Below are 26,093 nucleotides of genomic sequence, written 5' to 3' on the forward strand. Positions count from 1 at the left end.
CTCAGAAATGATACCTAAAACATTCCAAATCACAGAAACAGTCTTCAGAAAAAAATAACCACCAAACAGGTGTATTGTGTGTTTTGTTGTTTTGTTTTTTTTTCCTCCAACTTCCATATTTGACAATTGCTGCCAAGGAAATCATCTCAATTTCAGGTTAACGAGTAAAGTGAACAGACATTTTCAGACATTGTTACTTACAAGTGATCTTCTTTAAAAGATTGTTCAGGCTCACTCAGCCTCCTCGCTCTGCCTATGGCACCGCCATCAGTAATATAATACAACAGGTGGTCGCTGGGGTTTCCTTTAAACAACACTGAGAAAGGGATCGTCCTAACGATGTGATAACGTAGAGACTACCGCAACTACCCGCTCCACGTTTATTAGGCCCGGATTCAGAGCAATATTTACATGCATTTTTACCTTTAAGCATATAATCGAGTCCTAAAGATGCGTTTAAGTGTTGCCCTGAATAGCCTCTTCCTGTTTTCTCCACCCAAAGGAATGAACAAATGTCTCCTGTGCATCCACAACAAACACAGGGGCTGTAACAAAACCCTTGCTCAACCTCCCCCCCACCAGCATAAGCTCGTCAAGCTTGCCACAAAGCAAACCCTTTGAGCACTAGAAGAGAGAAGGAGCTTTCTTCTAGTGCCGTAAGACTCTGGGATAAGGACAACATTAGAAATTAAGATTTTGGGGTCTGGTACTGAGAGAGTTTTTATTTTCTTTGAACGAATTAAGTAAAAAACAGCAGCAGCCACCCGAAAACAGTCCTGGCTCTAACTGAAGTGAAATTTGAATGTAAATGGTCCTCCTCCCGAGCCAAAGGGGTTGAATCCTTGCCACGTGTTCCAGTTCCTGTGGAAAGGGTTGCCCCCACCCTGCTGACTCTCCGCGTCCAGTGGGTCCTCTCCTGCATCAAATTTCCGCCTCATTTCTGAAAGAAGAAAAAACAAGGTGGAACAGTGGCACTGCAGGCAGGACAGCAACGCAACAGTGTCTTTGAAGACCAAAAAAGTTGTTTGGAACCACCCCTAAAACAGAGAACTGCTGTTATCACTTATATTGGCAGCATTTGGAGGAACCTGTTTAATTCCTTCTGAGTTTCTCAAAGCTCTCCAGGACACTGGCAGAGGAGAAAAGCCTCCAGCCCTGTGAGAACCCTGTACTAAGGCCTTCAAATAAATCATTTAGTTTAACACAAGGCAAGCCAGTACCTGGCTGTCCAGCAGAACACGCTGGAATTTCAAAAGTCAACACTTGGAGCAGCTGAGTCCCACCATTTCTCAAAAATGGTTAAGGGGAGAGCAGAAAAAGGGAACCTGATATGTTTGTTAAAAATGCAGCAAGTGTCAGATATAAGGTCCCAAAAAAGGTCATAAAGTAAAGTAACTTCATAAGAGCAAGCCTTACCCGGGTCAGTAAGAACTTCCTTAGCAGCTGCTATATCAATGAATTTTTTCTCTGCTTTCTTCTTTTCTTCCTCGCTCTGGAAGTTGTCAGGGTGCCACTGGGACGCCAGCTTTCTGTACGCTTTTATGATCTCCTGCTTTCTGGCGTTTCTGGATGGATAAAGTTATAGGTTACTTATAAGCCTTCTAAGTGTGCATGTGCCACACTCCTCAATCTACTCGTTTATTTTAAACACTGGAAAAGTAATTAAGGGCATCAAGAGAATTATGAGATCCTATTTAACCTTCTTAAGGTGATGTTGGACATCCATACAAATACAGAGGAAGGAGGCTGTAGCTTTAAAGACTCCTCTTTGTTTCACTATCTATTTACTCTCTTTGGAAAGGTGCTACTACAGCAGTAGAGTTCCTAGTCTGAAGGATTCACAGTAAGGTGAGACAAAAAGCACAGAGCAGGGATTGAATTAGTTCTCAGTTAGGAAGATGACCGATAGTGGTTCAGAACTGAACATTTGTTTGGTTCTCTTTACAAAGAGCAGCTGTCAGGTTTTCTAGGCAGAAGCATTTCAGATACCTCTTTCATTCAGTCCTTTCAAACTCTCCTGATCCATCATCACATCTGCTACAATTTTATTTTTCTTGCTTTAAGTAATTCTTCCCAGTCCTTATTTCTTCCCCTGGTCATTCACCTTACTTTCGATCATCCATACCAAAGATTTCTTGCCAAGGCATTTACTTCCTTCATTCCCAGTGGTAGTTTCTACTCTGTCTTTCTCAATAAGTTTTAAACAAATGCCACTTAAAAGCTGAACACTGCTCACCTAGTGCAGTAGAAAAGTGAAGGTAGTAAGACATGAACAAAAAATAAGCAGCAGAACAAATGCAAGCGATCAGCTTGCTAACATATTATAGTTTAATAGCATCCACGTCATCGTCTCAGATATGAATGTCTCACCTTTTTACTCCTAAAATTTTATAGTAATCTCTCTTCTGTGATTGCTTCAACATCCGCTGGGCTCGTTCGAGCCCCTCCCGAATCTGCTGGTCATTTTCACTGTTGGCTTGAGCAGTTTCGTAGTCTTTAATAGCTTTGTGAAAGAAGAAAATGGAAAAAGCATGACATAACTCCTCACAAACTTCAACAAGAACTCAAACACTCCGCAAAACTGAAGTTTTGCCGTTACCACTTATAAACAGAGGAACTTGAACTTGCCAAATGTGCTTTTTGCAAATTAGAAAACGCTAGGGCAGAGGAGGTTCTCGTTCACATATAAATGAGGTACTTTTCTTTCTTTAGATTCACTGCACTTTTTGGAAAGGGAGGAGAAGAGAGGTTGTTAGCAGCCAGTCAGAACGCTCTTCGAGATGCTAGAGTCCTAGGGACAAACATAACGAGCAGCCAGACTGGGACAGAAGAGGAATGGAGAAGTTTCAGTGTGCAGTAACTGAAGAGCCAGCTGCACAGCGTTAGTCCCATACATTGCTGTGCATTTGCCATTGTACACAATCTTTACATTAAGGTTCCTTCTCCCAGCACGTGCACTCAACCCAACAGAAAGCAGAAAGTCTCTTTAACAACAAGGACGCCAGATTTCACATTACCAAGTAAATGCATGTATGCAACACCACAATTATGACACTTAGTGAAAGACAAATATTCTCTTTTGATGCCTCAATATCAATATACTCCGCAGACAGCTTCATTTTAAGCTTTGGGTGTTCTGTCGTTGTGTCCCCCCACTACCCTAAAAGGCACTCTTTCATCCCTAGCAAATGCAACTCTTGAAATAAAAGCAGGAGAGCAGGAACACTGCACTCGTGAATATTGAGATCTCATTTCTAGACCTTTTTGACGTACACCATATTATTATTGGAAGTGGTACCCCAATGCTTAAGACGCCAATTTTAAGCATTCTTTGATACCGAGATTTATCAAGGGAGGCAACTGTTGAAGCCCTTAATGAGCCTACTCTTCTTTCACTGCCGTAATCCTCCAAGTCTCATCTGCAGATCCAAGTCTCCCAGGTTTCTCGAGTCAGACAAAGCACTCGCAGCAGATTATTTCCAAGCAGATGCTATTTCTCAGCAGGTGTTACATTTGTTTTCCACTGTTTCTGAGCAAGACAGCAGGAAGTGCTAATGAATCCGTGCTATTCAGACATCTGATTCCACCGCAATCTTGTTTTGGTTATTGAAAAAAAAAAAGATAATCCAAGCAGCATTTCCAGTGCCCCAACAATTTCATGTTCTGTTACAAGCAAAACTGAATTTCTGCTCATTTTCACATCACCGGATGCTGTTACTTGCTGCTGGAACAAAACATCCTGCTTCTGGACGAGACTTAACAATTACACTAATGCACGTGCCTAATAGATACTGCTGGAACTGATAGAAATGAAAGTGGAGCAATTTTGTTATGCTGTTTTATCACCCCAAGACTTTTTCTCTCTCTACAGCATGCCCCACAGCTGGCAACGACGCTGCTTAAGGGGCAAATATTTCAGAGCTGAGCTCTGTCCACACGTGAGGGGTGGGACCAGGCGCTTTTGGAGCAGGGTGACAGCTTCCTGATGACAAAAATAGTTAGGAGAGCAGGAGACTTGCTACTAATTCCAGGTATGCTGAGTGAGGTATTTAATCAGCTGCTCTCAGCCACTGTTTCTAAAAGCACTGATGCCTCCCGAGCTTACACAAGAATCACCCTTTCTTCTGACTGGCCTGCTGCTTCAGACCAACTCTGTCAGAGCAGTAACTGAAGCTGTAATGCTCACAGGAACAGGGCCTGCCTCCTGCACCATAGCAGGGTGAGGAGATGAAACGTGTCCTGAGCAATTCTGCAGCAGCAAATGCTTCTCCTTCCTCTCTGGAAGAACTTGTGCTGGATACTCGATAGACTAACAGACTCCTGTACTTACAGGGAGGTGCCAGGAAAGGATTCATTACACATCTGTCTTCACAGACAAGCCCTGGATCCCGTGTGATTATGAAGTAATTAAAGGCATTTAATGGGAATCAGGGCTCAGCTATACATCCTCAAGTGCATCTTGAGCATTTGACAATGATCTCCTTCAAAGTTTTCAATGATAAGCACTTGGAGATTTCCTGTCCTTAAACAGGACGTAGGTGCCTCCCGCTTGGGGTTTCATTCAGGGGAGAATCAATTTCCCACTTTAAATATGAGGCTGGGATTTTAATTACTCAACTGCTCCCTACAGCAGGGAGAAGTCAGCCCTCACTTCACAGCAGCTGAAGCTGAAGAGTGGGGGAAGCGTTGTATAAAGGTCCTTAGATGTTCTCAGAAACACTGCTGTCTTCCACCCTTTCTTACAAGGAGGGGGATTTGCCAGCCTCAGCAGCAAAGGCCCAGGACTAGGTCACTTCTGGAGCACCAAGTCTACAAGGCTGCCTGAAGCCATTCCAGTCCTCCTTACACCTTGTTTTCAAGCGTTTGAGTCAAGAAGATCAAGAAAAAATAAAATAGATCTCACTTGTGACATTTACTTCAAGAGGTGAGCAATATCATCTGATTCATTTCCTCAGACAAAAATCTGAGCATGCCATTGCTGGGAGCTGCTGTCTCCATGTTTAAACTGAGTGGTTTTTGGTTCAGTCATGAAGCTGAAGCCCCAGTACCAGAACACAGAAAAGGGAAGTTGTTCTAGGAGAATTAAAATTAATGGAGCTGGTTTTCCAGCAGATTTAAAGCCTGTGAGTCCTCTCCTTTATTGCATTTCACTGAAGCAGCCCAAGGCTTCCTAAACTGCTGCATGAGTGAGCACAGCAACAGACAGATTGCTCAAGTCTCTTTCTTAAGCCCAGTTCCTCGTGGAAGTGAGATTTGCTAAATTAAATTTTGAAGATTTTTATAGTGCACGAGCACTTAGTACTCTTCAGGAAGCTGCAAAACAACATAGTGGTGTACTTAGACACCGATTACTCAGTCCCTGTTTTCCAAGGCTGCGTATGCACCGAGCACCAGCCCCGTGGTTCTTGGTCTTCTGGGAGAGGAGGAATGGCCAGCGGGTCCAGCACAACCCCAAAAACATCCCTGGCTGGAAGATGTGGGGTGATGGCACATGGGTGTGTTTTGGGGGAGGCAGCACTTGAAGATTCATCCTTCCCTTTTGTTGCTTCCCTGCTCTACAGAACAAGAAATGCAGTGTCAAGAACAGAATCAGTTTACTGCTCTTGGCAGCATTACAGAGACCCAGGGAGGTGAAACAGTGGCCTCCCCTCCTCTACTCTGAGCACACACTAAGGTACAGGACAGCCTTGTTTCATTCTGTTATCTAAGGACATTCAAAGGAAGCTCCTAAAATGGGCTTACATGACCTAACCATAATTACCTTTTGTCTATAAACGCTGCTCTGGCACTACTGTTTATATAAAACGTGTTTAAGTCTGAATAAGCTGAACGCTCTCAGAAAGGATCCTGAACACAGCCCACTGTTGTAAAGAACACTCTAGCTAAAACAAGTGCACACCACTTATACTAATCAAGACAAAATTAACAGCAGATATTTTTGTAAATGTGCTACTACCAGTGCTGATTAGGGATAACAACATAGTGTGGAATCAAAAGTGCATGTTAAAAATTTCTGAAACACTAACTGCATTTTAAGTGCCCACCAAAAGGCAGGGACAAGATGTATACAACCCTACCTTCTTCGTACAGGTCTTCCAGCAAATAAGCTTCTGCTCTGTCTTTCAGGGCGTTCACGTTGGTTGGTTCCAGTTGCAGAACTTCTGTACAAACTTTTATGGCTTCTGTAGCCTGCTGATTCTAAAGAGGAGAAAGGAAAATCAAGTTCATGGGTGGAGTTCTTTGTTTTGCTTTTACAGAAATTTGGAGAGGCAAGTGGAAGCAAGAATTACCTTGGACAAACAGTGACAGATCCTTTCTTTGGCACGAGTAGCGTAAATTGGGACATCTCGCTCAGTTTTCATAACAGAGTCATATTTGTTGATAGCATCTTCATACCTGTTTTAATTACAGAGCACACTATTACGAAATGTAATAACTACTTTGGGCTGCTGCAACTTATTTGCAGATGTTGAAATCTTAAAATCCAGATTTTCCCATCCTCCAAACAACGTACCTTGGCTGTAAAGGTTTCAAAGGCATGATGGGAGGCAACACTGAAAAAACTTTCAACCACTTCAAGCATTATATTCCTGCTCCCTCTCCTGTGCTTCAAAACAGAAGAGCAGGCACCGTGCCTAGCAGGCTTTTGTAGAACACCATGACTGCATTCCCAGAGAGCATACCAACAAGAGTGTCTAGATTTGCTTCCTGCCCAATATCCCATTCAGCACTTCCAAAAAAAAAAAAAAAGCTTCTCTAGTTTTGACATTCGAGATGGACTAAGTCTGTCCTGGCATGAGCACCATCCTAATTGCCTTTTGTGGTGCCAAAAAAAAACAACTTATGCCAGTTTGAACCAGGAAGTTGTTTTCTCCCTATATTCTTTTCAGCAAGCCACGTAGCAAAATGTATTTTTGCTGTGAAGGTTCAAAGATGCTCAAGTTCTACAGTTAATAAGAAATAGACTTGAATGCTCACCTAGGTATGCAACTGTGTGATTGAACTCAGGGGCTGCTACAAGCTAGAAAAAATTCAAGCTCTCGGAAGAGTCCCTGAAAATGTGCTGATACTGAATTAAAGAGAAAACTAAAGTTAGAAGAGCCCGAGTGGACTGCTGACTTAATAAAACAGCCTTCAGTTGTGCTGATTCACTTCTCCTGACGCACTTCCTTTTAAAGAGCCACCCTGACAACGTTTAATGACTTGCTAGGGCTTCTTACAGTTGGATGTTGCACACTTGGGAAGGTATAAGACTGAAATGAAGCAAGAAGTAACAGAATAGAGAAGCATTACACAATGTACATAAAGAAGACCTAGCAGCCAGATCCACTTCAGCTTTCAAGGCACCACAGGAGCGCTTGGTGTCTTTAGTCTGAAGATTACATCCTCCAATACCTGAGAGTTAACAAATATTATCCCTACCTTGGTCTTAATACCTGCTCCATAAAGTATGCAAAGAGAAGACAGTGGTATCAAAAAGGATTCAGAATTGACAACGAGTCAATATTTATTTTAATTGTAATTTGAGAGCTGTGCTCAGTTATCCACTTCAACTGACAGATGCAAAAAGCATTACTTAATCAGCTCCTCAGTCAATAATTAGTTGGTGCCTTGGTAGTGATTTGAACGTACGACAATGAACACTTACCTGCCTTCTCTGATGAATTCTTCTGCTGACTCAATCTGCTTGTTGAGTTTCTTTACTTGCTTATAGAGAGAGAAACATTGCTTATGGTCTTGGTCAAGTTTCAGGCACTCCCGGACTTCACTTTTCACAGGGAGAAGGAAATAAGAGAAAACACCACACGTTATGGAATCTCATCTAGAGACACAACACAGCATCTATAACCTGTCCAAAGCAACAGTTGACTTCTTTACACAATCCTTCCCTTTATTCAAAAATTAAAGTGAGTGAAAAAATATCTTCCAGAAGATACAGGGATATTTGTCTTTTGATGTTTTTAATTATTTTTTACTGCTAAATATGCCAAAATTTAAAAGCATTACATTAGTAACTGAGTGAAACAGTAAAAGAAAAACACACTCTGGAAATTTCATTGCATTCAGCAGTTAGACAATTGTAGTTTTCCTTTAACTTAGGTATATTAAAAAAATATGTCTAAGGTGTAAGCATATTTTATGCTGCCTGGAACAGACAAAACTCAGGTGAGGCCCAAGGCTCCACTTGATAGAGTTATCTGCCAAACCTGAGCCAGACTTCTCACTGTGAGGACCATTTAATGAGACTCTGATTAAGACCCATACCTTTTAAACTAGGAAAAGGTCTTAAACAAGCAAAAACCTCCAGAATCCAGTCACAAATTAATAAAATTTATGTATAACTAATACATACACATAACTATACATTAAAAATGAGTCATCACAGCACAACCATAGTGTTATTTTCGGAACACGATCAAAAAACCTTGTTTTGTTCCTAAGCACAGACAAAACCATTCCTTTGAAAATCATTAAGCTTGTTATGGGAAGAGAAAAAAATGGAAGACAAGATTAATCACCCAGCAAATCTAAGAGCTATGGAGCTAGTACATCTTCGGACTCAAAAAAATGATATCAGGAAAGAATAAAGAACCTTATTCTTTAATTCTGGTACTATTCTGTTCCTCAGACAGCTCTCAAGTGCACTTCTTGAAATCACTAGGCTAAGTGATGGTCATCTACCAAAAGTCACCATGAAAATATGCTGTGAGCTCCAGAGTGCTCATGTTCTGGAAGAGGGATGTCTAAGGCAAACATATCAGCTATTTGGTGTTCACCACATTTAACATACAGAAATAATTGTTTGCCAGATGTAAAACCTATTTGTGTTACTATATTCACACATAACATTTCCATCCTTTGTCAAATGCTGCCAAGAAACAAACTGGGGCTGAAAACAGCCCAAGTCTTTTTCAGCCTCACGTCTTACTGAAAGGATTCTGGTCCACAATGGTGTTGCAAGGAGTATGAAGATGCAACAAATGCGTCTGAGATCACAGAAACCACTTGTGTGTGGAAATTAATTATATCATTTGTCCATCTGAGCACAAGGAATATGAAGTTAGCAGTTTGGACTGGGCAACCCCAGGGCTCAACTCAAACATTTTTTTGTTTTCACTGTGAACTTAATTTGAAAGTAGGTTCAAAGTTTAAAAAATACAAGTCTCCAAGTTTAGAGAACCACTTTCTTCCAGGACAGAGAAATATAACAACAGCAGCAAATGTAAGCAACTTCTTTTTTCTACTCTATGGCATCTAAACAAGAATAAAAATTGCTCAGGCAGCACTGATGGCTGCTCTGCCAAGAATAAACATGATGTCTTCACAGTTCTTAGCTTCTGGAAAGGAGTTTCCCTTATCAGGTCCAGCCCAGAGTTGCTACTTCATCCAAAAACAAAAAGACAACAGATATTTCATGGTTTATCATGCCCTACATCAGCACATTTTGTCTCAATTCTTATAATTACAGCAAACAGTGAAATTACCTGAGTGATAATTCATGGTCCCCAAGCTGATAATATATCCTGCTTATTTTATAGAAGGCTTCAGTGTTATCGTTCTTTAATTTGGCAGCGGCTTTCAAGTCACTAATGGCTTTGCTTGGCTCCCCTTCCTTTATATAACACTCAGCTCGAAGTTCCCGCAGCTCTGCATCCCAAACACAAACCTTGAGAAATCAAAATTAAAGCTTGACTTTGGTCCATAACACCTCACTTCTGCCCCTCCCCAACAAAACACAAACCCCATTATGTTTCATTTTGCCAACTGCAGTAGCATAAGGTTCGAGCTGCATGCAGGGCACACGAAATTAGCATCTCTGCTTCCTGCTGGATGCTGCGATGCACCTGCCCAAACGGAAAACAAAGGCCTGAAGAATTTGTAAGTGATTCAGTGAGCTCATGCAGGAAGATGAATTAAATCTCCTGGCACTGCTTAAACAGAGACAGTCTGCTAAGCCTCCAGGGAAGGGTACCAGAACCATAAATTATTGTATCTTCCCAAAAGAACAGGAGTAAATGAACAGCAAGGACCGAGCTGTCAGCTGTCCTCTAGGAAGAAGCATGTGAGTAAGTTTCAGCAAAGCAAGATTTGACCTCAATATCTGGATTTTGAAGATTTATACAGAGGTAACAGCGTCACAGTATGGCAAGAATAATTACTCAAAAGGAATTGCCTATCATAATTCATTTTGTAGAATTTCTTCTGGGTCTTATCCTTTGTTTTTAAACCATGGTTTTAGAGAACACAGCTATACACATTTTTTACTTGGTGGTGGTCTTAAGCATTTGTTACTTCGTTTTCTCAAGACAAGGAAGTACCTGCTTCACAGTGATGATCCACCCTTTATGTAACTTTATATTTAGCACGCACAAACTGCCTATGTATTAGCAAAAGAAGATTTAGATGCAAACCACCTATCCCTCCTGTATTTGGGTTGGAGAACAACTCCCCCCTCCCCCTCAGGAATACTGAGCTGTGGAAAAAGCAGATGATGATCCGAAAGTTGCCCCACAGCAAAAGCTTGGTTGAAGACTTAGCTTTAACCATCACAATGATTTCTTTTTTTAAATTATTTTGTTGCAGGTAGTGCTCACTCAGCATTCTGCGCTCTCCAGCCTCAGCACGGATTCGTGGTGCTCAGCAAAACCACACCAATTACACCATGTGTTTGCACATTAGCGAGGAAGTTATTGAACCAAAATACATCGGACAGGAGCTCTTCCCTTTTCCTGCATCGTTTTACTTCACACTTACTGCCAAGATTTCATCAAGAAGAGAGATCGCAGCTTCATAATCCTCTTGCTGGTAGGCAGATAATGCTTGGGAATGCAGGCGCTGTAGCTCATCAGATTTTGTCAGCTGAGTCTGAGCATCTTTTTCCTCATTATTGCTGGGATTGGATTTGAGCTGCAAACATTAACAAGAAGAGAGGCTGAACTGCCTGTTCCAGAATCTCTTTTTGGTAATCATACCACGGAGAACTGACTAAAGCTGCAAATAAAGTAAAATGAGTTTTATAATTCCAGAAGTGTTTCCAACTCTGAATTCCGGAGACATTTTTAGCTTTCATACGAGATGTCAGAAGTTCGAGAGCTCCTAATTCCTCCCCTCACCCTGCTTGATCACTCACCACTGGACACATCATACGCAGCAATTCCTCTCCTGGACCAGGATTTTTATTTTAATCAAAACTTGCACTACCTTGTATTTTATACACAGACCATCAACTAAAATTACCAAGCCCTCAAAGTCATCCAATACTTTTTCTCTCCTCCTTTACCCTTGAAGTTACCCTTTCCCTTCTTCTAATCAGAGAGCCCTTCAAACGCTCACACTTTGTGCTTAAGTCTCTAACGTAATTCAGCATCAGCCCTCAGAACTCCTTTAACAAAATTTCCCAATTCTCATTATCTAAGCATATAAAAGAGAAAAGCCTTGACGCAACATGAAAAGCACGACCAGGTCCCACACCTCTGTCTTCAATTCTTCATTTGAAGTCTTTCTGACCCTTTATGAAGTTGTTTCATTTTACTGGCAGAAATCAAGTTGTACTTAGACCCAAAAATTCTCCTTTATCCCCCTCCACACTCTATCCCAGCAAGAGAAAGGGATGCGATAAAAGAGTTTTGTTCTTGGTAAGTTGACTCTTACTATATGTTTCAAAAAGCTTTTCTTCTGGTTATCACAGAGATTCTGCCTACAAACCCTTGCTGTTTTGCATCCTCATTCTCCCTCAAATCTGGAGCTCGCAACAGAGGCAAATTTCTGCATCTGCAATTTAAGAAGTTCCAAGAACACAAACCTCTCCCAGGTCCTGACCTCTTTAGTTCCAGCTGACAGGCTTAACTTTCTCCCTTGATTTCTCAGTGTCATCTTCTTTCAAAAATTAAGAACTCCTTCTACAGACGAGCTTTTTCCATTTCAACTTACCTCACGGTAACTGCACTCCTTAGACACACGATGTTTCTTGTAATTTATTTGGAGAACAGCATCAGTGGAATATGAGAAGCAATTTTACAATCATGCAGACAAATCAGATTGTAATAAAGACCATTTGAGTGAAACATCTGAGGTAATTTTAGTACAAACTGGCATGTCAAAGCAAAGGGAAACCTCTCAAGCTATCATTCAAAATTAAGCTGTTAAGTTTTTGTGTTCCATGTATCATGAAAATAGTTAATTATTAAGAGTTTGAGTGTAGAGTGTATTATTATCATGTTTTAATCAGTAATGTTATTTACAGGTTAAAAAAGGCCTCTTCATTAAGCTCCAAGAGAAAAAGCTGGAAGTGTAATGCAGTTGTTTGACACTGTCATTTTGCTTTACTTGAAGTTTTTCCTGTCCTTTTGCCCAGCGATCAGAAGCCTGTTACACCACTGCTGATAACAATTCACTTCTCGATTACTCCTCTGCACCCTTCATCACCCTGCACCAACTCAAAGCTCTGCTCTGCACAGGGCAGCTGGACGAGCACGCTGCTAGCGGTGAAGATGCTCCAGAACGCAGCCACTGCTCTCCAGCACAGCATCCTTGGCAGTCCTGGAGTTTTACTGCATTCAGATGGCAATGCTAGATGAGTTGCAGTTGCAGCAACAAGCATCAGCCATCTGTTACAGCAGCTTTTGCTCACTACTGAAAAAAAATCAACTTGCAACTAATTCCTTTAGAGAAAAGGAGAAGCCAGCATACGGGAATGGCTTTGTTATTGTCAGTAGTTCTTTATTACAGATTTACCACTGTAAGTGCTGCTTTATTTGGTTGTCTAACCTCAGTAGAGGGGAGAAACGTCATTGGGCAAAGAAAACCTGCCTTTTGCCCCTAGATGAGCAAAGTTAAACAAAAGGATCAGCCACAAGCAATTTATCAAGCAAGACTTTAAAAGCATTTGCATGGGTGCCTCTCTTCTTCACTGTCCGCGAGGAGGCTGGCTTCCACAGAACTTCATCTCAAGGACTCGACTCAAAACTTCAGCATTACCTTCCTGCGCTCAGGGCAATAGGGAAAAGCCTATCAGGAATTCAGGTCCTCAACCCCAGCATTTTCCTTGTTTTTCCGTGCTTCTGACTATAACAACAACAGCAAATTGAGTAGGCTTGTGAAAAACTTTTTTGGGGGAGGCAGGGACCTCTTTTGTTTGTTTTATCAAAGCTCAAGGCATCCACACACTACAGAAGAGACAGGAAAGGTCTGTGCTGGCAGAGCAACATATGAGGTAACAGCTATGATGTTAGATGGAAAAAGGCAGTAAGTGTTTAAATACCTTTTACTCAGGAAGCTGCAGATGATCGTGTTACCACAGAGCAACGTATGTGGAAACAATCCACTGCTAATGTAATCTGCTTAAGAGAAATTCAAAACACCCAACGCAAGTTTGCTGAGTGACTTTGATCAGGTTAAGTTGTGCCAGGAGATGGTCTCCTTCACCTCAACACAAAATGCTGGCCAACCAGCCACGGAAAAGTATTGTTCAGTGCATTTTGCAACAACCAGAGGCTTCACTAGATTAGAAAAAAAAGGATCTGCAAAAATGCAGTGCTCAGTCACTTAGTTTTGGCTGACATCTAGTGGAACTGCAAGTGGAAACTTCAGTTTCCAGGTTTTAAGTGCCTGTGCTACTCTGTCTCCCTCGGAAGCATATTGAGGGCACATCAGTTTGGAGGTATTTATTGCAACAAAATGCAACTGTGAACACTTCAAATCCTATTCTTTTCCTGACTGTAATATATTTGATAACTTTTTCCCTTTCACACTTTCCAACAGGCTAGGCAGAAGTGACAGAAGTTCTGTCCTAAAAATCCTTCCAGTTTTTGCATCTCCTACACAGTAACCCGGATGCTTGTCATTCTCTAGGACATCAGCAGGGCCATAAACGATATTACAAGGAACATCCAAAGGGCAGCCAAAGCTTCAATCACTTTTGTATCCTTTCCAGAAGGCCTTCATCAACCAAAGTAAAGCATTATCCCCTTATTTTCACTGAAAATCACATGCTTCAAGATAAATAAATATTCCAGGGCTTTCATGGATAGATTTGAGTGTTGATGTGCCACAAACCCACCCTGCTTACTGCTATTGCTTGGGAACTGCTCACCAGAACAGAAGGAACTTGACATATTAACTTGACATATGACCATTTAACCAAAATTAGAGTGGAGAAATTAATGCTATTAAATACTGTGAACAATAACTTTGTTTTCAATTTTTTCACCCAAGGACTTCTGCTTTATCCCTGCTTCATCCTGGGCACTCAAGAAGACAAGAACGAGACCCTCCTGTTGACATCCATGAGCAGTTTTATTACCCTCCAGGCGTTAGATTTCCATGCTGATAGCTGAGTTATAAGGGGAAAGCCACTTTTCTAAAGAGCAAGGAGGATCCTGTGTGGCTATACAAGAAGAGGCTGGTGCTTGTATGAACCTCATCAGCTTGGTGCACTTGTTGGACAAAAGGAAGTGTTGCTGTAAACATTGTGTTGCTTCACACATCAAGGATAAGCCTTAATCACCCCCTCTGTCCAAACCCAGTGATTAACTTCAGCGAACAGGGAAGGACAGTGTGGAAAAATGAAAACCAAAAGCAACCTATGAAAGGATGGCCCTAAGGCTGGGGTCTCGAGAGGCTCTGCTCCTAAAAGTAGCAAACCCACTCCTCCAGCCAGACATTCCCACTGCCACAAATGCTCCTCAGCCAGCCAGGGACATCTTGGGTAGTAGAAGAGAAAAGATAAATAGAAGGGAGATATCCAAAGGGAAGAACTGCTCTGCTCAGCAACCAGGTAACTTTAAAGAGGTTTAGGGTCCTCAGGAAACTTCCCCACATACTTTAAAACTGCATAGAAAGAATTTAAAGGCTTTTTTTCCTCTCCACAAGTACACATTCAAGTATAGGTTTCCTATTTTACTGGCAGAAAGTTTTCAGTGATTCTTTTAAGATGTACAGAGAACTGTTGCTGCTACAGGCTGGGAAGTTTACCTGTCACCCTGCTGTTTCTGAGATTTTTCTTCCTCCCTCTGTCTTACTGTCCAGACATTTCTTTCAAGGAGCACAACTCCAAGCAAGAATGGAGGAATGGCAGGAAGAAAACAGGCATTTCAGCACTTCTACTGGGATTTGACAAACTTCTGAAATACGCGATGAGAACACAGCATTTGCAGGCAGCTCGTTACAGCTTGCAGCTTCTGGTAGGCAGGGAAAGCAACACTGACTGTTAATGCAAACATCATATAGGGTAGTGCAAACTGCCTTCCTCCTACAAGCCTGTCTTTGAGCAGTTCATCCTAAAACACTCTCCTTAGTTTCTACACCTTGATCTGGTTTCTCCAGCTCAGAAGTAGAAAACATTTTAAAAATCTGATCCCCTGCCTTAAAATCAACAGCTGACCACCAAACAAAAACAAATCAGTGAAAACACAAGATAACATCTATTGTCATTCAAGGGAACACAATCTACTTCAAAGAAGGCTTTCTTCTGAAAGCCTTCTCATCCAGAAAACTGTTTTCTCAGGAAAAAATAACACTGAAGGTAAAAACCTTGCAAAATTAACCTCCTTCTGGTTCATTTTTATAGGTGTATAGATGTCCTCAATCATCTACATAAATGCTCTGCAAATCTGCACCATAAAGAAAGCAGGTGTTTTTCTCCACATTAAGACTTCCCTTGCAGTGAAGAAGTGGAATAGATGGTGAGAAGGTGCTGTATTTCAACATCTTTACATGATATTTAACTTCTGCTTGCAGAAATGCATGATCAGACCATGACACAGCTACTGTGACTGCTTGCAGGCTTCAAGAATGTGTACAACAAATGTCGGATAGCCAAAGTTGCACCGTAAATTAAATCCAGGTTTGGACACCTTCATTTGCTGCTCTGGGGTGTGCTTACCCTGACTGACAGCAGCTTGGCTGGTAGCTATCCAGCCAACAGATTAAAATGCTGGACAGCTATCAGGTCCTCATCTACGTTCACAGCCAAGGAGCAGAATTTGAGATTATATACTCAGCTCACAGGTAAAACATGCAATTTTAGGTATTCAAGACCAAAACTGAGTCTTTGCCTAAAAGCTACTGAGACCCCACTAGCACTTCTTTGCATCTGCCCTAGAAATAGGACTTTTCATTTCAGCCTACAACTTACTCCTTTGAGGTTCTTGACAGCTGATTTATGATATGAGTCAGTTTCTTAGTGACTACTGTTTACCTTTCCTGTGTTGCTTTTGGTAGCTAAGATACAGAGTTTAAAACATTCAAGTCTTAAAATAATTTAGAAGCCACTTCATTTCTAACAGCCTTCCTCCTTTTCTCCCATCCTCTCATGTATATATAATTTATTCACACAGTGGATAAGTTTTTAATCTATTATGAAGGATTGCTTTAGTATCTTCTTACCTTGCTCGAGTACACTGTAACTACTTGCTGCAATCACTAAGGAAGTGCATAAGCAATGTCGTTCACAGAACCAAGGGAACTGGCACTAAAATTTACAACCAATATGGTATCTAAGTTAACCACTGAGAAGAAACTCTGTTTCTTCTGTCCTACTCCAGATTTAAAGCTCAACTGAAGACTGAAACAGTTTGACTGAACAAAGGCAGCAATCTTTTTATTTTCAGAATTTCAGCTGGTTTAGAAAAAAAGCCAAGTTATTTAACAGTTGACTGGAGAAGCATTTCCATATGCAGTATTGAGCAATACTCAGGGAGCCAGTAACTGTGGAGAGATGCGGACACAAGCTCAGAACCAACTCTGCCATCCCATAGCTGCTACTGCAGCAGCTGTCCTGTTAACCAGAGCTGCACGACGTTCTCCCACAGAGCAAAAAGCAGGGCAGCAGTGCAGCCAGACATGCAGCTGCAGACCGCAGGCTCACCCCTGAGAAACTTCCTGAGGAAGCAGCAGCAAGAGGCCAGGATAAACCACTGCTGTTTTGCTGCAAACACAGCACTAACTGCTGAATTTGTAATTGCAGCAGTCACTCCTCTGGTTTTGTCTCACATACTCACAAGTAACATTTCCTTTAAGCATCTCTAAGCTGCAACACAGAGCTGCTTTCTCCATCTCACACGACAAAGAAAGCCAACACGACAGCACCAGTTACACTTGCAAATTCTATTTGTTTTGGTATAAAGGACAGGCAAGCTGTTCAAACTAGAAAATATTGAAGAGAAAACAAATACAAGAATTAATCTTATTTACCCTCCTGCTTATAGAAAATTTGTGAAACCGAGGAAAATGAGTTCCACATGTTATCTGAGGATGAAGTGGATTTTGTTCTAGAGTTTATTTTCGCAGCATGAGACTGAAATAACTGAAATAAAAAACGACCTACGTGAGTTTTAGGTGAGTAATAGCCAACTACAGCTGCGTGGTAACTCAAAGCACTTTTTGATAACAGAAAGTATTTTCAACACTTTCACAAAGGCTGGAGAATTCCTTCACAGATAAAGAGATGCAGATGTATGCCACTGAGTTAATTGATTTTAGCATCACAGTGACTGAACTAAGAGGCCAGGATCTCTCTGCAATCAGTGGAAAGAGAGCCTGATCCATGCAGCCTACAGTCATTTCCCATTGTCTCCTGAAAATGGTGATGGAAATCAGTGTTCAACTGTGTACTGAGTCCCATGCCACCTTTCTGAACCAAGACTGCTCTCTAGTACAGGTGTCATCAGGGAGAGATCACAGTGTTAGGCACGCACACAAAACCAAGACTTTACAGAGTGCTGTGCTACTTCACACAACGCCTTATTTCAACTTCACTTCTCCAGCCCAACTTTATTGTTTGTTCATACGAAGCAGCCTCACTACAACACCTTTAAAGGACAGGGAAGATTTGAACTTTGGTATCCACACGCATTCTCTAGAGCATCAGAGCTGAGATGAGACCTGGGCTCAGAAGCCAACTTAAAACCAGAAACCGTTCTTCAATTCAGGTAAGTTGGAGAACTTACCACGTTTTTAAAGTCATCCTCTGCTTCATCAAACTTCCCTTGCTTGAGCAGTAATTGTCCTCGCTGTAATCTTGCCTGAAATTAAAGAGAAGACAGTTTCTTTCAGTTTACACATGGGTCTTCAGGAAATTATGAAAGTGAACTTGTTTCCTTTAGCAGAAAAAACGTTTCTTTTTACTACAAGCTAACAAGCTGAATAAGAAATAACACCACCTGCTCTTTGTCTTCCTAATGTTCTTAAGAGGGCTCTGACAGTAAAGAATTACTTTACACCATAATGGAGGACCAAAGCATAGACATATATGTTTTTTTTATAAACAACTGTAGTCCTAAACATAATTGAAAAGAACACATTTGAGATGTTGCACAAAATGAAGTGAATGTTTACCTTACTCCATTGTCCTGATTATATGTGGTCATAGATTTTAAAAAAATGATTTTTAAAACTCTAATATTGGGTTCTCTCATTAAACTTTTAGAGCAATAGAAGCTATGTAAGATGACAAACGAGTGATTTGTAAGATTTTGATTGAAAAATCTTACAAATTTGTGAAGAAGAGAAGCCTCAGCTCAGCTGCTGGTCAGGAGGGCAGAAGAGGCATCCGCTCCCTCACAGCCTTGGTGAGAGGGGAACAACCACAACAGAGAAGAAAAACACTTGGTACAAGCCCATGAGGAACATGCACTGAATAAAACCATTAGCTACCAGAGGAACAATCCAGACTGTGCTCAGAGTGCTTGCAAATTCTAGCACATACCCCTCTGCTATTATTTTATCCTATTTAAAGTTTTGTGTGATGACGTATTTTCTATTTCTCTTTAGCAAAACCTGAAAACCAGCCTCCTTTGAAGTATTTTTTGTATCCACTCAAACAGTTTCCAATCCCAGCAATACTTACGGATGTGAAGTCCTGCTTTAATTCCACCACTTTACTTAAGTCGCGAATTGCTGCTTTAGATTTCCCCATGGCTAAGTACACTGTGGCTCTTCTGTAATAAGCAATGTAGTTATCAGAGTCTCCCTCTGCAAGCGAATGAACAGGAATCAGAACTATCTCCGAGCAACTGAACCTCTGGGTGCAGCTCAACTCTAATGACTAAAAATATATTACCTGAGTTGTAAGCCACTGGAAAAGACAAATTTGCATTTATCAATAAAACATTTGTTCCGAGTAATTTGTAATGCGGTTTAATTATTTAACAATGGAGATTAGAGAAGCACAGTACATTGCTAATAATTAAGACTTTGGAAGAAGAAATATGTACATCTTTTTAGCCTTGTGCAGGAAAAAAGCAGTCCCTGCGTACTTACCCTTTATCTCAAACTGCAGGCCCGCATTTGAGAGCACGTTAATTCATTATTCTCCTTCCCAGCCCCTGTCCATCACTCAGAATGCAAACAAATAATCCCCAAACGAGCAATATGCTAGTCCAACGTCATTACAGATGCATAAACCCTTCCTATCATCCATTTAGACAGCAGCAACTTCTTTCTAATATTAAAGTGGGCACCAACACCCCCTCTTAATGGGGGACAAAACCAGGTGCTACACCAAAACCTGCAGCCTAACTTCAAGGCCACCACATTTCATGGTGTCTGCTGCTCAGACTTCCAAGATCCTCCAATTTTAACACTCTATATGGATACCCCTACACGAGGCAAACCTGTTTTCAGAAGCTTGTTTTCTCCTTCATATTCTCCTCAGTTACTCTTGAGGTTCTTAGGAAAAGGTAATTTAGAGCTCCCACACAACCACACACAGTGTAAGACAGACTATTTACTGCCCAATTAATTATATGTATGAAAATCCAGGATTTGTATACAAGAACACCCACATCTGAGGAACAACACAAGGACGTCTCTTCCACGCCTCATCAGAGGCTGAAGTTCAACTTGAAAATAAATGAAACAATGAAGTATTGCCCAAAATCTTAATGCAGGTCAACAGCTTCACAGCTGGCCACCCCCAACACCTAAGTGCTAGGTTAAATCTCTTTGGAAAAAGGTATCTGCACTCTTTTTCCACAATCTCTTGGCTGTGGAAACACTGATGTCTAGCACTGGGTTATGATATTATTGAAAATCAACCTCCATGCTGTATGCACCTTGATGTCCATAATCCTAGTGTACAAGTAAATTCAAGTATTACTACCTTTAAGAGCAGGAAACAACCTAGTATTAAGTCTTACTGCACATAACTCAATGCAAACAAATCAAAAGATGAAGTTCAGGAATGTTATTCCTACACAGAGGAAGAAAGAATATAGTAAACAGAAAGCGTATTTCAGCATCAGATAATCATCCTGACTGTCAGAAGTAACAGAAAGCAACGTCAGTCAGCATTTACCCAGAGAGGTAAACCTCGCAGAGGTACCACCAAATAGAATTGAGGAGTTAAAAATAAAACAGAAGAAATGGATGGGATCTTTATACCCAACCAATCATAAAGGAATAAGCCACGCTGCTAACGTTAGCTCTGCTCAGATCCCACGGGAGCACTTGTGCAGCAACACAAGAGGCAAAAGGATGAAGAGACCATCCCCACAGGAGGAGGTTCTTCCAGGACACTGCAAAAGAGGCTCCCTCCACCCCAAGAGGAGCTGATCTTATAAAAGGAGGAGAAAACACTAATAGCCCGGAACCAGCCGTATTTCAATTACATTTTATTTTTAGGCCAGCGCATAAATAGAAGTGTCTCAGCAGTGCAAATCATTACTGCGTAACAACTCAGTGTTACTACTCTCACAGGGAAAATACTGCACTTGCATACACACACACGTTATAACAAAAAAAAGAACAACAAAAACGTGTAATTGAAGAACTGCAGTGTTAATGGACGCTGCTCTTCACTGCTGCAATCTGCCTCTGTGTTTCAATTCAAGGACTTGAACCACCAGCCTTCCTTTAACATTCATACAAGCAGCATTTAACTTCTCAGGCTGGTGCAAATGCAGAACACCAAAATAGGAACTCGCTCGCTTGCTGAGTGTAAGAGTGGGAGACAGTGAATGTACCCTTCACTACCCTTTCAATGTACCCAACTTACAGCATCATTTCCATTGTGGTATTGCCCACTGCAAGACTGAAAAAATAAAGTGAGACTTTTTATTTTAAGGTGTTGAAGAAGAACGAGTGGATAAACCCAGCCTTTCAAAGCCAAAGATAAACTCTGATCTTGACGGGATTAGGTACAGGGAGCACCTCATCAAATGGTGCTGCAGTCAAATGTAACTGCTGCCATATAACTGGCTCGCAGAACAGCAGCGACAGCACGTTCATGTATTGTGCAGTCCATTTAACAGCTTCTTTTATTAAAACCAAAGCATAAATATTCTATGGCAGCTCTCCTGGCTCCTGCTGAAGTCCAAGCAGCTGCATGAAGGTGCCCCAACTTTGGTGACTCACGGACTTGCAAGAAAACAGGCTAAGTAATGAAGCAAACGCTAGCATAAATACATAAATAAGGCAGAAACGTTTATTGCAGATGTCACTTTCTTCAATTACATACCTATAGCCGCATGGAAGTGAGACAAAGCATCTGCTAGCTGTCCAGCAGCCAGTAACTTCTTTCCCATTTCAAGTTGCTTTTCTACGTCAGCATTTATTCCACATTCAGCTCCTTGAATGAAAACAAGAGTGATGTTCTGAATGGCCAGCTTATTATAACAAATACATACAATAATAGTACAACATAAACATTGGTACTGATACAGAAGCAGAGGTGATGATTTTTCATATGACAACAACTTGCAGCCTAAGGAACTCTCAGCATGCCCTCCCCTCCCCAAAAGGATGTCAGAGTGAAACTCTGACCCTACTGATACCTGAGGACTCTACTAAGAGCTCTTGGCCACTTCAGGGACTGGTTATTTACCATATTTGTCTCTCATCTTTATCATTTCCAAGGCAAAATGTTTCCAGAGAGTAAGTTTTGATATAAACAACTATAATTCTCTTTCCATTTAAGAAGTAATATGAAATTTGTATTTGAGTGGTGTGTTTCAGAAGGGATGGGTTTTAGCTCAAAACTGACGAACTGCTGCTGGTCAACCTCCAGGGAAAGAAGACTGCCAAGACTGCTGATTTTAAGTCCTTGCTGTACATATATGAAGTCAGCAATGGTGTTTTTTTTTATTTGTACTGCTTCCAGCATTCTTTAAATCACAACAATTTCATTATGACTTGTCAATTTGTGACTTAAAGCATGCACACGATGAACAGCTTTCTGACAGCATCCATTATGCACAAATTTAAGCAAGGTCAATACATTAAAATCTTAAATACACTACCCTCAGAAAACAATGAGCTACAGTTACAAGGAAGCAATTTCTTTTACTCAGGTTTTGTACTGAAATCATCAGAAGTGAACTCAAGAGGGACTCTTCATCAGGGAGTATAGCAATAAGACAAGGAATAATGTTTTTAAGCATAGAATGCAGGTTTAGATCAGATATAAAGAAGTTCTTCACTGTGAGGGCGGTGAGGCGCTGGCACAGGCTGCCCAGAGAAGCTGTGGGTGCCCCATCCCTGGAGGTGCTCAAGGCCAGGCTGGATGGGGCTGTGGGCAGCCTGGGCTGGGGGGAGGTGTCCCTGCACATGGCAGGGGGGTGGGACTATGATCCTATGAATTCAATACAAAAATTGAGTAGCACTTTGAAGTTGGTTCTTAGTCTGAAGCGTTACACTACCCAGGCACATTAAAGGAAAGCATATCAGAACTTCTCACCCCGAGAGGTGATTAAACAACAAAGTAGTATTTCTAATGAAGGAACAGTAACTTCTGATCACCAAGGCATCAACTTTTAGGAGTTTTTAGCATCCAAAATCTTGTTTTTTTCCCTTCCCACTCCTTAATGCAGTTCATAACTTCCAGTTCCACATCGTAAGAAAGTTGGGCTGTCTCTACTAAAAAAAATGACAAAAATGTCCTCTGTATCCACTGGAAAAACTTCTACCTCTTGAAAAAAAACCATCGGTGACAAATCAAGTAGTTGGATCCAAAGGCTTCAATTCAATGGTTTGCATTATATCTGCCACACAAACAAATTTCCTTTTTACAATCAATGGAAATAATTATAAAATAACCCCCAAGTTTTCTTTTTTTGTTTGCTGTTTAACTAGAGGGAATTAAAACAGTAATATTTCTCATACAGTCCATTTGGGGAACTTATTAAAAATGCATTTTAAGATCCATTCTGGGTGTGCACAACACTGAATAAATATAAACAGCTTCACTGACAATATCACAGAAGCATTTCTTGACAGGTTTCTCACATGCAGTATTCAGTATCTTTCATGTGAATTTCTCTTTTACAGGGAAAAAAAAATGGACACTTGCCTTTTTTCCTAGCTCAAAGTTTTGATCACTGAGTCATCCAATGTCCTTTAAAAGGCCAAAACAAACAGTAAGGCACAAACAAAAAAACACACGCCCTTGGAAAAAGTCCAATTCCCCCTGGCTTTGGGAGCATGGTAGCAACAAATCAGATGTCAACCGCAAGCAGGCTGAAATATTTAACATGAAAAAACAAAATTTACCCCAAAAAATGAAACAACAGAAGACCCATGAGCTTCGTGCCCCCTGCCTCTCCCCACATATGAATATCTGAAGTCTCTCAGAAGTTGTGAGACGTGAGGTTGGATGCTGTAAGGGGGCTGTAGGTTACTGAGGCACTTTCTGCTCACCAAAACACAGCATTCAAGTTTCACAGCGTCTCCAGTTCCTCGCAGAGCATCCACATTTCACATTCAGTCACATCAGCACTGCTCTAAGAATAGCTTCCACTACAGGACGTGCCTAGAGCGCCCTGCTTGTGCGTTATGCTCGTAAGGCACAGCAGCCACACAACGCATCTGGCAGGAGAGCTTTTTCCTTGAAAATACCGAAGATGGCACCAGCAAATAAAGGAAACGAGTGAAGTGACTGTTAGGGGTTACTGAGCAGGAAAAACTTGACCCTACCTGTTTCTGAACATCACGAATCAGTGAGGGATCTCCAGGAGCAGCCAGTGTCACCATGAGCTACCGAGGAGTGCACAGACCTGATGGCCGGGCAGTTTGCTCACAAACACAGCACTTAACTTTTTGGCAGCAGGCAGACAGCAGCTCCAAAGCAACCACCCCGTGGCAGACAGCCAAGGGCTGCCAGCACAGACACAGGAGTTCTGCACAACATTTTTGGGTACCTACTCCCTGACCCAAGAGCAGAGAGTCCACAGACCTGCTCTGGAGAGAAACCAGGTGCTCCTGCTTTCCTGCTCCGGGCGCTGACACCCTACAGGAAGACAAACAGGTGTAGCCGACCTGTCCTTCCAGTTAAATACACGCACTTCAAACAGCTGAGAGCTTCCTGGTAGGGTTTCTGGCCCTCTAACTCCAGAACTGCTTCACGGTTTTACACTTATCCATACGCTCCTATTTTCTTCCCTGAAGAATTTTCAACTTTTTTTAATTTCATGACCAAGCTGGGTCACAGGACTGTGAAAATAAGACAGTGCACCAGAAACACAAGTTTCACTGTCACGTTCTTCCAAGCAGAAACATGCACGCCACTAAACTTAATCAAAGGGAGCTGAACTTTTATTTTTAAACTGAGTCCAGTGGTTGTTTTGTCACGTGAAGGGGCAGTCCTGCTTTTGGGATGGTTCTGATTAGTATGGCCCTTCTGTAAGTGTGTCAGCATGCTTTGCAGCGATAAGAACGAACAAAGGAAGAAGTGGAGATGCAATCGCAGCTTCAGGGCTGATCAAAAAAGCTCACAAGCGGCCTCAGGGCACAGCAAAACCTTCCCCTCCCCACATCCAGTTGACATATGTCCAATTTCCATCCACGCAGTTTTACTCCCTCAGTTTGCAAACAAAGTTCATAAATAAAACAAAGCTTGGAAACCAAAAAGACAAGAGAAAACTCCTTTCTTCCTCACAAAACTTGGGGAGAAACGAAAAAACCTTCCCAAACTCAGGGCAGAAACATATGGGATAGGAGTGAGGAGGTTACTGGGCTGACAGTAACGAATTGAGCACCACATACTTAAAATCATTTCTTCTTGTTCTCCTTATTACCTTTCCCTCAGGGTGAAGAAGGGAAAGAGGAACAATATTTCCCTATCCTCCCCAGTTGCCTCTTTTTGCCTGTTTGTGTGGGTGAGCAGCCACGAAGGGGAAGCGTTCCCAAGAGGCAGTCTGTGCCAGACGGGAGCTCTTCGGCAGAAGTCAGGGAGTTCAAGGGGAAAGGATTCAGGAAACAGGACAGGAAGGGATGAACTGCAACTTCCCACGACACCACGTATCCCAAAACATTTCTGACTGAACGCGTTTACTGGCCTGAAATAACTCACATCCACAGATATCGACTGTAAGGTACAAAGGTCACGCAGGCTGTCACTGATCCATGAACCAGATGGCACAAGGCAGACTTTTACAAGCAAGGCAGCAAGATGCAAATGGAAACACGAATAATGTTTAAAGTAGCACGAAATCCCTAAACCCCTTCAGTACATTTTCTGGAAAATGAACTCAGGAATTAAAACATGAGTAAAATATAGGTAAATTCGGTAAGTGACGGGTGTTGGTTCCGGGCCTTAATTTAGTACTTCACTCCAGAATATCTCTATTAAGTTGACATGAAGAAGACACACCCCCGTTTAGTAACGTGACTTCAGTTATTCTACAGAGGCACTGACCCGTGCAGTTGAGCCAGGCTGGCACCACCAAACGCAGAGCCCCCAGCCTGTCACAACCGCTGTTTCTCCCCTGACTGTGCCAGAGCAGCCATCCAAGGAGGTAACTCTGAAGGCGCCGCCCGGCCCCGGCGGTTGCATAACGGGGCCTGGGCGCTGCCGGGGCGCACACCCGGCGCCGGGAGGGAGGCGCAGCCAAACCGCCCCGACCCCCTCAGGCAGCGCCGGGGAAGGCCCGGAGGGTCGCTAAGGCCCGGGGGTGAATCGCTGCTCACCGTGGTGCCGCAGGTCGAGGAGCACGATGAGGAAGGGCAGCGCGGGGCCCAGCCGCCCGGCGGAGGCGGCGGCGCACACCATGACCGCCCCACGCCCGCCGCGACACTGCCGGCCGAGCCCCGGCCGCGCGGCTCTTGGTGCTGCGGGGAGGGTCGTGGGCGCCGCTGATTGGCCCGGCGCGGGGCAGCGC

General features: G+C 42.2%; 1 protein-coding gene across 1 annotated transcript; it reads right to left on the reverse strand.

Annotated features, from left to right (window-relative positions):
* Window positions 1-702: 702 nt before the first annotated feature.
* Window positions 703-26,061, reverse strand: DNAJC3 (DnaJ heat shock protein family (Hsp40) member C3). The gene is made up of 12 exons (XM_027443265.3): window positions 25,903-26,061; window positions 21,458-21,568; window positions 18,848-18,972; window positions 17,949-18,023; window positions 10,756-10,908; window positions 9,486-9,667; window positions 7,649-7,768; window positions 6,291-6,396; window positions 6,078-6,198; window positions 2,371-2,503; window positions 1,417-1,565; window positions 703-940 (listed from the first exon to the last, which is right to left on the reverse strand). The coding sequence occupies exons 1-12, from the start codon at window positions 25,982-25,984 to the stop codon at window positions 783-785; spliced, it is 1,515 nt and encodes a 504-aa protein (XP_027299066.1). The 5' UTR covers window positions 25,985-26,061; the 3' UTR covers window positions 703-782.
* Window positions 26,062-26,093: the final 32 nt, after the last annotated feature.

The sequence above is a fragment of the Anas platyrhynchos genome, chromosome 1 (genome assembly GCF_047663525.1).
Source record: "Anas platyrhynchos isolate ZD024472 breed Pekin duck chromosome 1, IASCAAS_PekinDuck_T2T, whole genome shotgun sequence".
NCBI classification, from domain to species: Eukaryota; Metazoa; Chordata; class Aves; order Anseriformes; family Anatidae; genus Anas; species Anas platyrhynchos.